The sequence below is a fragment of the Conger conger genome, unplaced genomic scaffold (assembly GCF_963514075.1).
Source record: "Conger conger unplaced genomic scaffold, fConCon1.1 SCAFFOLD_212, whole genome shotgun sequence".
Classification (NCBI taxonomy): Eukaryota; Metazoa; Chordata; class Actinopteri; order Anguilliformes; family Congridae; genus Conger; species Conger conger.
This window is the reverse complement of record NW_026890301.1, coordinates 12-11,816: the sequence shown is the minus strand read 5'-3', so window position 1 is coordinate 11,816 and position 11,805 is coordinate 12. Positions and strand designations below refer to the sequence as shown.

Genomic DNA, 11,805 nt, shown 5'->3' with positions numbered 1-11,805 from the left:
ACAGATTACCTGCAAGCAAAGAGAATCCATGGATGCTATCGATCCCAGCCCTAAGCAAGATCTCAGCTTAAGAGCCACTGTAGTCAGTCAGTGAGCCTAATCTGCAGCGCCCAGTGTAATAAAAGCACTCAAGTAAAACACACAATAAGGTAAAACACACACACAAGCAGAAATAACGTGTTTTTCAATAAACAGAAGGGCACATAACCCTCATGAAATACGCCTCCAGAAAAAAACGATTACCTGTTTGCAGGTCGTGATCATTCGTGGGTGAGGTATTTCTCTCTTTTGCTTCATAATTTCTACTGAAGATTAGTACTGTCTGCACACTGCCTGTACGTTGAACAAGTCTATCTGGATCCCATCAAAACATTGGAAGTTTCAAAGTTTACACCTTTATCTCTTCCATCACCTGTATTTTGGCACACTGTCAAAAAGAAAATCAATTATATCTTCACCTAAAATCTTATTTCTATTACTTTTTTGCTACATAACAAAAATAACGTTGCCAGTGAGATTTGACTTTGATTTGACAGTTTGACTAATTTCAAGAAAGCTTTCACTACCTGTATTTTGTACTTTCAAAGACAATATGGTATCCATGTGCATCTGTTACAACTTACATTACTTATAATGTGGTATTGACACATACACTTACCTGCAGCACAGTATTCATATATCATTACAACTTACATTACTTGCAATATGATTTTTGTCTTCATCAATTATGTCTTGCATTACCTGTAATATCATATTCATCTGCACTCATTACATATTCAGTCACCTGTAATGTGTTCACATACAGTATAGCATGGCACCATGCATTACCTAATGCGGTACTCATTGACATCCATTATCAGCATTATCAGCAAGCTTCATCAGCTTCACATCGTGCTTTTGGATTTATAAATCACAAATAAAATAAAAACTGAAAAGTGACCCTTCTAAGCACCCCAGGACTGTTCAGTCTTTTATATTTCTTGACAAAGAATATTCAAACAAATAGATTAATCTCTTTTTTAATAATTAAAAAAACATTCTATTGAAACACAATAGATTATGCCAACAATGTGTACAAACAAATTAAAAATTTCCCTATGTGTAACTTGCTTTGAAAAGGAAATTTTCGAAAAGCAAGCAAGATCGATAAAACAATTATGAGGAACAGACTTCACAAAGAACAATTTCAATGGACATCCAAGAACAGATTATCTTTTTTCTTTTTCTTTTTTATCTTCTGAACATCACATCAGAAAAGGCTAATTTGATTTTCCAAGATTGTTTAGCACAAAAAAAAGGCCAGAAATACCCTTCACAGTTTGTAAATGTGAATTTCCTCACACAAAATTGACGGAACCCTCCTGTTCCTGATGAGTCAATCTCACAGTCATCCGTAAGTCTCTGCTTCTCCCTTCGGAAATTCGCCGTTAACGTAAAACCCTCCGATCCCGTATGCTGAGAACAAGGAAATTGCACAGTGTGTCTCTGCCCTTCATTTCCTACTACTTTAAAATTTGATTCATTTTCTTGGGGGGGGGGGGGGGTGCAGACTGAGAAACAGGCTCAGAGGTCACCCCTGTTGCTCGGTCCCGGCTCACTTTCAGAATCAAACGTGTCTGTTTTTTTTCCCTTGTCTCTGATTATACCACTTCAGTTGAGGATCGCACATTCTGGACGTAGCTCTGATTAGACTACCAGAGGTTAGCAGAATGCAAAATAGCCGTCAAGTCCTGTCATTCAGGTGCACTGGAAGTATAAAGTTTTCCTTCGAAAAGCTGAGAAAAAACGGTAATGTACACAAGCATTCGTGGACCTTTCAAAATGAGCGATTGTTTGGCGAAGCTCAAAAGGTCAAATATACCACCTTTGTGCTGTCTTTCATTTTTTGTTGTTGTCCTATTAGTAATGAACTATTATAAATCATGCGTCTAAGAAAACATCCATTTGTGGCGATGTCGAGTTTCTGTATATCTGAGACAGGAAATGAAGAAGAGCATAATGGATTTGACCTGAGAAGCGATGAGTCATTGAGTGAACGATGGCATTGGCATCAATACATAACCAAATATTATTATTATTATTATTATTATTATTATTATTATTGTTATTATTAATATTGTTGTTGTTATTATTGTTGTTGTTGTTGTTGTAGTTATTTAAACACATTGAATCAACAAGAGCTTGATGCAGCTCTAGTGAAAATAAAACATAACAATTGTACAATCTTAGATAAAGTGGGAATCCAAACTGGCTCCTCCGCACCGGGGCTCGGTTGAAGTCTGATGGTGGGGGTTTGCACTGTGCAGGAAGGTGAGCGCAGTTTGAACGTGAGCGTGGTCTTTGTCCATGACGATGGGGTATGCATACTGTGAGTGCTGTGTCTGTGCAGTGTGGATGCCTCCTCTTCCTCCTGCTCTTCCTCACTCCAGGCCCTCGTTGTGCTCCAGGCCGAGGTCTCGAATGGCGGCTCCGTGCAGACGCCTCCCCCTCTCCCCCCTCTCCTCTTCCGCCTCCTCCTCCTCCTCCTCCATCCCCTCATCCTCTTCTTCCTCCTCCTCCTCCTCTTCCTCCTCTTCCTCCTCCGTGCCGTCCATGGAGTCCTCTGCTCCCGCCAGCATGGCCTGCTGCATGGCCAACGTGGCCGAGTCTGAGGACAGAGGCTGCAGGTTGTCCATGGCCAGGGAGCCTGGAGGACAGGCAGACAGGCAGACAGACAGACAGGCAGACACAAAGGCAGACAGACAGACAGACAGACAGACAGGCAGACACAAAGGCAGACAGACAGACAGACAGACAGACAGACAGACAGACAGACAGGCAAACACACAGGCAGACAGACAGGCAGACAGACAGAAAGACAGACAGACAGGCAGACACAAAGGCAGACAGACAGGCAGACAGACAGACACACAGGCAGACACACAGACAGACAGACAGACATACACAGGCAGACAGACAGGCAGACAGACAGAAAGAAAGACAGACAGGCAGACACAAAGGCAGACAGACAGTCAGAGAGAGAGAGAGGCAGACAGATAGGCAGACACACAGACAGACAGACAGACAGACAGACAGACAGGCAGGCAGGCAGACAGACAGACAGGCAGGCAGGCAGACAGACAGACAGAAAGGAAGACAGATAGACACAGACAGACATGCAGACAGACAAACAGGCAGACACACAGACACAAAGACAGACAGACAAACACAAAGGCAGACAGACAGTCAGAGAGAGAGACAGACAGAGAGAGAGGCAGACAGACAGGCAGACAGACAGACAGAAAGGCAGACAGACGGGCAGACAGAAAGACAGACAGGCAGACACAAAGGCAGACAGACAGGCAGACAGACACAGGCAGACAGACAGACAGACAGACAGACAGACACAGGCAGACAGGCAGATAGACAGAAAGACAGACAGACAGGCAGACACAAAGGCAGACAGACAGGCAGAGAGAGAGACAGACAGAGAGAGAGGCAGACGGACAGGCAGGCAGACAGACAGAGAGGCAGACAGACAGAGAGAGAGACAGGCAGACAGGCAGGTAGACACACACACACACACACACAGACAGTGTACATTCAGACGTTGCTGTTCTTAGGTCCTCGTAGCATAGATACTTTAGATGTGACAGACACAGTAAAATGGTGAATTAGCCAGCAAATGGAATCACTCTTAAAAGAAACATTAACAAGAGAGTGGGAGAGACAGTAACTGAGATTATGGCTAAAACACTTAGTGAGATTATGATTTAGACAGTAACTGAATTTACGAATGAGACAGTAACTGAGATTATGGATAAAACAGTAACTGAAGTTAAAGTTGACACAGCAAGTGAGATTATGGATTAGACAGTAGCTGAAGTTACAGATGAGACAATACCTGAAATTACGCATGAGACAGTAACTGAAGTTATGGATGAGACAGTAACTGAGATTATGGATAAGACAGTAACTGAAATTACGGATGAGACAGTAACTGAAGTTACGGATGAGACAGTAAACAAGATGATAGATTAGACACTAACTGAAATCACAGATGAGACAGTAAGTGAGATTATGGATTAGACAGTAACTGAAGTTATGGATGAGACAGTAAATGAGATTATGGATTAGACAGTAACTGAAGTTATGGATGAGACAGTAAATGAGATTATGGATTAGGCAGTAACCAGGTACTGGATGAGGTGGAGGCGGAGTGCTTGCATTGAAAGCTGTGATTGGAGGAAGAGACTGACCGTCAGAGTTGTTGCCGGGGTGCACTCCGTGTGACTGGAGGACGCCGGCTACGATGGAGTCAGGCCAGAAGCGCTGGGTGGGGCGGTGCTGAGACTTCATCTTCTTAGCCTTGGGCGCAGGGTCAGGGTTACTGGCGTCTAGCATGGGCTGCAAGATCCGTCTGCGGGCGTTAATGAACCTGAACAGACAGGGGAGAGGCCGCAGAGAGTACAGAGATAAGAGAGAGAGAGAGAGAGAGAGAGAGAGAGAGAGAGAGAGAGAGAGAGAGAGATGAGAGAGAGAGAGACAGAGAGAGAGAGAGAGAGAGAAAGAGAGAGAGGAAGAAAGGGAGGGAGAGTGGAGAGACGTAGAGAAGATATAAAGGGACGGATTGATGAGCAATAACGGGAGAGAAAAATAAAGGAGAGTAATAAGGAGAGAGGGAGGGAACATGGAGACGAAGTGTAAAATAAAGAGGGAGAAAGAGGCCAGGGGAAAGAGAGTGAGAGAGACATGAAAGAGAGGGAAGAGGAACAAGGAGAGAGAACGAGAGAGAGAGAGAATGTGGCAGTGACAAAGATACAGATTTTATTGTATACACATAATGTATAAGTGTCTGATGTAAAGTGTCAGAGCATCCTTGAAATGAACAAAAACATTGGTGAAATACAATGAAAATGCAATGACATCACTTGACCAGTAGATGGAGCCAAGTTGCTAGCAATACAACAGCGACAGGAAAACAAATTATTAAAGCCATGAAGAATGTAGCAGCAGATGAAAATTATTTCTGTGCAATACAATTTTACACTGTAGCAGTCTGATACAGGCTTTTTTTCTTACCAGTTGTTGACCTGTAGCAGAGTGAGATTAGTTTGTCCTGCAATCTGTCTCTTCTCATCCTCTGTAGGGTAAGGGTGCTAATGAGGGAAAAGATTAGAAAGCAAAAAAAAAATTCTGAAAATAAATCATCAGCCAGCTCATTATGTCCAATTCCATGGCAACTAAAATATCTTCATGTCTTCTACTAATACAACTAAAATCTAAACTAAATTCTAATACTGTGCAATGTGAACAACTAAGCTAACATTAATTACAGCACACCTGAACTTCACCAAGTTACATTTTCCCAGATTCATAGCAAGGTAAGGTAAGTACTATGAAACAAGCAGTAACACGTATTTTCATAGTACTAAACAAGTTTGTTTCATAGTACTAAACAAGTTGCTTTGAATTAAACGCATCTGCCAAATGACTAAAATGTAAATGTAAATGTTTCATGGTACTTACTGACTTTGTATCACAGCACTTCTGAATTCAAAATAGTTCCGTAATAATTACACGAGTAACTGCATTTACTTGTGTAGTTATTTAAATACTAGGTAATTAACGGACTGTAAAATAAAGGGTTACCCAAAGTAATAATAAGGTAATTGTCCTTGTTCCATTTAGGGCTACTTTAGCAAACAATTGGGGAAGGCGGTGTTTTATTATGGCGCTAGAAAGCCGGTCCAAATATCCAGATGGAGTCTGCTCGACACCTACGACTGTCCCCGCCCACAGCCCCCCGACGCTGCTCTGCCACCTCACCATGAGGTGCTGGAAGAGCCAGGAGCGCATGATGTTGGTAGCGTGCTTGGGCAGTACCCCCCGCTTGTTCTTCGATTTCTTGTCGTCGTTGTCCAGCAGCGAGGACAGGTCCAGGTTTACCTGGGAAATGGAGTAGGAGAGGGGGGGGGGGCCTCAGCGTTGCCACGGTGACGATGGGCAGGGTCTATCTTCTCCCGCAGCAAGACTGTTTATCACCATAGCAACAAATCTTTTTATTTTCCCTGTGTTGATATTAAAATTTGAAATGAAAGAGCAGTCATTTATATTCGATAAGAAATGCTGCTATGAAATAACTTTCACTGCAGTCCTTCCACCGTGTCTTAGACTTGCATATACTGTACTGGAAACTTTCCTAGAGGCTACTGACCTGATAGAGTCTGTACTGTAACGCAGGTTCAAGAACGTGGGTGGGGTTGTAAAAATTGCTCTGCTCACAGCTAAATGTTAGGCTCATTTTTAGCAGCGATTCATTAGCAAAGGTTTTGGTATGCCATATTAAAGTATGCCGGCACTTCTTTAGAACAACTTTTCTGGTGCAGCTGAATTAATAGAGTGTTGAAAGACCTGGGTGTATCTTTTTGGCTGGACCCTGTTTGGAACACACTCCGTTTTATCTGTGAAGTCTACAGATACAGCAACACAGCGGGGATCTGCACCAACACAAGCAATTATACAGGCCTAAGAGGGCTCATTTCAAGCCTTTTGAAAAGCCATCTGCACTGTATGCCAGCCTGGATTCTCACACCACTGCCTGTCTCCCCAAGATAATAATAGTGCGATGGGCCTGTGCCATGTCTCTCCGTGGCACAGAAAGGTGTAGATTCAAAGTGCGAAATAACGGCAGTGCGGGATGACTACTTCCTAATTGGAGATATTTGTCGCTCTGCCGTACATCACAAACATTTTTCTGTGTACAGTATGTGCACTGTGAAGAGTATTTTTATGTAAGGAGAATTCATACATTTTTAATAATCCATCTGCGATATACAGCAATATAAATTGTTTGAAGACAGAAAATATGGCAGCTCAGGGGGAAAGAAACGACAAACACTGCCCTGCGCTGCCGTAAAAAGGGGGTAAATAAGGGACCGTGTAAATAAATAAATAAATAAATAAGCGAACAAATAAATAAATAAATAAATGTCAATTTTTTTAAAGAATAAGCGTAATTAATTTCATGCAGACACCGGCGAGGCAAAGTTCTGAAAAACAGCTCCCCGCTGACGGGAAAATAAATAAATAATAACCGCACATAAAAACAGCCCTCATTACCATTGCAGCTGGGGTGTCACGTGGAAATCCCTCCCCCCCGCCCCCTCAGCCCTGGGAATGCGTGTTCCGGGAAGCGGGGCTGAATTAATTGGCAGCGCGGAGCCGCGGTGTCATTACCGGGCGCTTGTCAGGGACGTAGCTGCGGGCTGTGTGCTATTCCCTGCCCGCGTGTCGCGTGTAGCGTGCGGCCCTGGCGCAGGCTAGACCGCTGCTGTCTGTCAAACACGGGATTCTCCTGCCAGACGCCCTGACTGTTCAACACGTCGCCGGGAGGTCGGAGCGTGACGCCGGGGTTAACCGCGGGTCGCCTCCCTGGTTGGTTCTCGCCCCCGCGACGGCCCTCTGTAACGTGAGGGAGGTTCGGTCGGTCGGTCGAGGGTCTCCCCCACTGGAAATTTGCAGCGCTCGTTTGTGTCAGAATCTCTTTTGGGGCTTTACGAGCTCTTCACAGCCTCAGATGCTAACTAAGTCTACTCTCTCCTCAAGGCAAGGATGGGAGGGAGGGAGTGGGGGGTTTGGGGGGTGTGGAAGGTAAAGCTGGCCCCTCACCTGTGCATTTTGGATCTGGATGGTCCCCTGGGACAATGCCTGGGTTAGCACCTGCCCCTGCGATGTCACCATGGTTACTGGCTGATACAACGTTCCACCTGTTTGACAAAAGCACGTGGTCACATTGCACAGTGTCTTAAGGTGTGTTTTATTGTGTTAACAATACAGTCCCCCAATTACAGTTGCTGCATCAGCATAAATAGATCAAATCAAGTCCAGACCATGGAGTGATGTACTGTACTGTGTTAATATAGTAGCATTTAACCACTCGACAGAGGCAGCAATACCAACAGTAGCTTATGGTACAGTACACTCTGAGAATTAAAGTGACAGTGGAGGCAAATTTTTGTTCTTCAAGGATCACATTTTCCAATTGTACCCTGAAAGTACAGTAATGTTCTGTTTGGATACAAATGAGCATATTGGGTACATTTTACACGCAAGAAAATGGACTAATTAAATATATATACAACCTATAGGGTACTGCCCCAGCGACAAGCATTTGTACCTTTTTAGGCAGTTTTCATACCTTTATTTCGGAGAGTGTACACATCGCTGTTGGAAGGGCAGTATTCCACCAAATCTCCTTACTTTTGAGGATAAGATAGTGCGGAACACTAAAAAACCCTAGTACCCCAGGATTCGAGGGTAAGACGGAAGAGTAAGACGTGAAGCCGGCCCACCTGACACCACTTGCGAGTTGATGGTGGTCATGGCAACGCCGCCCTGCTGCAAGGCACTGGCGGGAACCACGATGCCTGAGGGGTTTACAGAGCTGGAGACCGCTGAGGGAGTGGAGCTCTGCAAGAGTTCCTGCGAGGAGAAGAGAGGGAGGAGAGAGGGAGGAGAGAGAGGAGGGGGGAGGCTTTAAACCAGGCAGGTGTCCCAAACGTCCCGGTCTGTAGTTACCACAGGCCCCGTTGCGCTTCATTTGAGACACCAGCGAGGGGAAGGCTCCCACAATCCCGTGCGCCCCGCTAGCCGAATACCTTAAACGTAAACAACCTTCCCGTCTGCGGAAGGTCTCCTGTCAAGGATACACTCTTCACCGGGAGATCGAAAAATCAAAAATGCGTTCGTGTTACCTGCCAAGCCAACCAAACAGAAGTCGTTAGCTCAGCATAGCCAAAGGCTGTCTCAAAAGAGGAGTGCGGGCAAGACTCCAAAATAGGGAAAGCCAGAAATTCATCCCCAAAACTATTCCATGAAAGATCAGCTCTGAGCTTCAGCTTACACGATCCGTGTCTATCAGCACCTTCCTGAATGCAATCCCTCATTCTGTGTAATTAACCTAACCCTAACTAAGCTGAGATGTACATCACACGGATAGGCACAAGCCGAGTCCTGTCAGGATAACGTGAGGGTGTGGGTGTGAATAAGGGAAGGGTAAACCCTACACATATCAGGAATTTGTGGCACTGCTTACGGGTAACATAGTAGAGGCAAAGACGCTTGTGGTGTTCAAGAGACTGTGATGTTTGTGGGTAAATGGCGGGTGCAGCTGGGCTGGATGACCAGTCTCATCACTGTGCACTCTTATGTTCTTATGCTCGGCGTCACCTCCCTCCGTCTGTGGATGCTGAAACGGACAGGCACTTGTGGCTAATAGCCCGAAGCTAGCCGCTCAGCTGTGCCGAGAAACAGGGGGAGAGAGACGGTGAGGAGACGCTGAAACGAGCCCCTTCCTCCCACGACGCCCTGCTCTCGCCCCGTACGTGACCCGCGCAACCCAACCACGACCAGCCTGCGGTCTGCGTCCGCCTTTGAGAAGGATGGGAAATGAAGTCTTCCAGAGAGCAGGCACCAGGCAGGATTTCCATCTCATTAACTGCCACCTTGTTATTTTCAGCAAAATTACCTATTCAAAATTAAATGTGTGTCTGAACTTGCCGGGGCCACCGAAACTCGTCAGCCAATTGACGTCTCCCTCTTCCACCACCCACTCTCGATCCTTTGCTCTCCGTCTTTGATTTCTCCGCTCACTATCTTTCTCTCTCTCTCTCCTCGCCCTTCCTCCCGATAATTTGCGTTTATCACACGGCGCCAATCAGACGCCTAGTTGCTGTGGAAACAGGCAGAGGGAAAGGCCGGCGTGGTGGAAATGGCAGCATAAGGTGGCCCATCGGTTTGTTGGGTCTGTCTTCTCCAAATGTATGAACTGTGAGCGACAACAGACCCTCATGGAGCCTCAAGTGGTAGGGAATGCCATCACCTTTGCTTATGCCAAATCCCATCGCCTCCCTTCCTCCCAGGGAGCCTATCAGAGAACATTCTGAGCCTGGACACTGAGGAGGTGGTGTCAGAGGGGAACTAAGATACAAGGCATGTCAGCAATTGTGCAGTCATCACAGCTGCATATATACAGTACAGTGCAAAAGGCTGCAGTTTTATATGAAAAGGTTGTCAGCTGGTAGGTTGTTCCAAATATATTGGAGAACTTGCCACAGTTCTTCAGCAGACTTTAGCTGCATCGCTTGCTTCTGATCAATTCACATCAATTTTTCTGAAAATGACTATTACATAATATTTAACTTTATTTAACAAAATAAAGAACATTTTGGTAATATTAAATTTTTTGGAAAATGAATGTTTGAAAATAAGAAATTTGCTCCTTTATACTGACATACTAACTTTTGCACAGTACATACAGCACTGTTTACATCTTTTCAACAGACATGAGGATCAGCAAGGATGAGCAACACTGGTTCAAGAAGCTTTTATGTTCTGTTTCTAACTTTTCAGGTGAACTCCAGGGAAACCAACAAGAGAAAAACCTGCGCTTGCTTTCCTACAATGATAGACATGGACTACACTTGGCTTCCCTTGTTGTTTTATTCACTAAAGCTTGGTACAAGAGCACAAACGACCGTCTTAAAAAAAAAAAGGTCAGCATTCTTCAAAGAGTTCAAATTACGGCATGTCTGTAAGACGTGCTAACGTGCTAACATTTTCATGTTAGCACGGTGTCATGTGTCAGCCATGCAGGAAGGCGGCGCTGTCTCACCTGCTGAAGGCTCAGGGAGGTTTGCGAGGGGGAGTAGGGCCCGCCCAGGTCGTTCCTCAGCAGGTTGTCGCTGTGCATCTTGGTCTTTAGGCAGGTGATGTAGCGGTTGCAGAAGTCTTTGCAGAGCTCGTTCACCTTCTCCAGCTCCAGCAGGTGGATCCGCAACACCTGGATGGCCTTCACCATCTGAGAAGACAGGAGGTTCAGTACTGATGATGGTACTGACGGGCAAGTTCAGTTTTGTAAACCTCACTGCACGTTTAGCTACAGTGTTTTGACAGTAAGCAACTAACTGCATGATAGCACCACCCATTCCAAGGTTTATGAACTCACTCTACTGCTTTTGGGTCTGTAGAGTGAATTCAGGTAATTTGGGACACCTCTGTCTGCCCTCATAACCAGTTTTATGAACTTACAAAGAAGTTTCCCAAATTACAAAGAATTCACCCAACTATATAGGAATTTGAGGTACCTGTCAAATGAAACTTGGGTATCTCAATGGTATCAGAATGCCCAGAATGTCAAGGTAAACCCCTTAACCCCATGCCTCCTTTTGGTTGAGTCGTCGATGTCCCAAATTATTGTTGCGTTGATATTTCTAAGATAATGAAAACTACAACGTAATAAAACCGCAAGATGGCGATGCCAAAAGTGAAAACAACAGTTTACATTCTTATCTGCCTCTTATTTGCTAAGCAGGGCAATACAACTATTTGCACTATCTAGCAAATGTCATCATGAACTACTTGTTTTTGCTATGTAAATGCACTGCTCGGTCATTTCAGTAGTGAACTAATTTAATCTTATCTTCTTGTACAAGGTTTCCTACCCTTTCCAACAAAGTGTACACTGTATGTACATGCTCTGACAAAAAAGTGCCAAGTATAAATTTGTTCTGTCTATCAATGGTTCTCTTCCATGTGTGTGCAGTAAATAGTTTTTGAGATATTGACACTTTTATAGAACAAGTACAAAAGTGGAAAGGGTTAATATTATTTGCCTAGTATTTTAATTTAACAGTTCTACAGAGCAGCCTCCAGTCACAGTCATAACCTCTAATTTGAAGTTGAGTAGATAATACTCTGGAAAGTCATACACAAAGTTATATTAAATAAAACAGCACATAACATGAATATTTTATTACATTTTAA

General features: G+C 44.4%; 1 protein-coding gene across 1 annotated transcript; it reads right to left on the bottom strand.

Moving 5' to 3' along the window:
• Positions 1 to 1,003: 1,003 nt before the first annotated feature.
• LOC133119566 (homeobox protein PKNOX2-like) lies at positions 1,004 to 10,840 on the bottom strand. The gene is made up of 7 exons (XM_061230074.1): positions 10,655 to 10,840; positions 8,334 to 8,463; positions 7,651 to 7,748; positions 5,809 to 5,928; positions 5,062 to 5,138; positions 4,239 to 4,417; positions 1,004 to 2,686 (listed from the first exon to the last, which is right to left on the bottom strand). Exons 1-7 carry the CDS (start codon positions 10,838 to 10,840, stop codon positions 2,421 to 2,423), a joined length of 1,056 nt encoding a protein of 351 aa, XP_061086058.1. The 3' UTR covers positions 1,004 to 2,420.
• Positions 10,841 to 11,805: the final 965 nt, after the last annotated feature.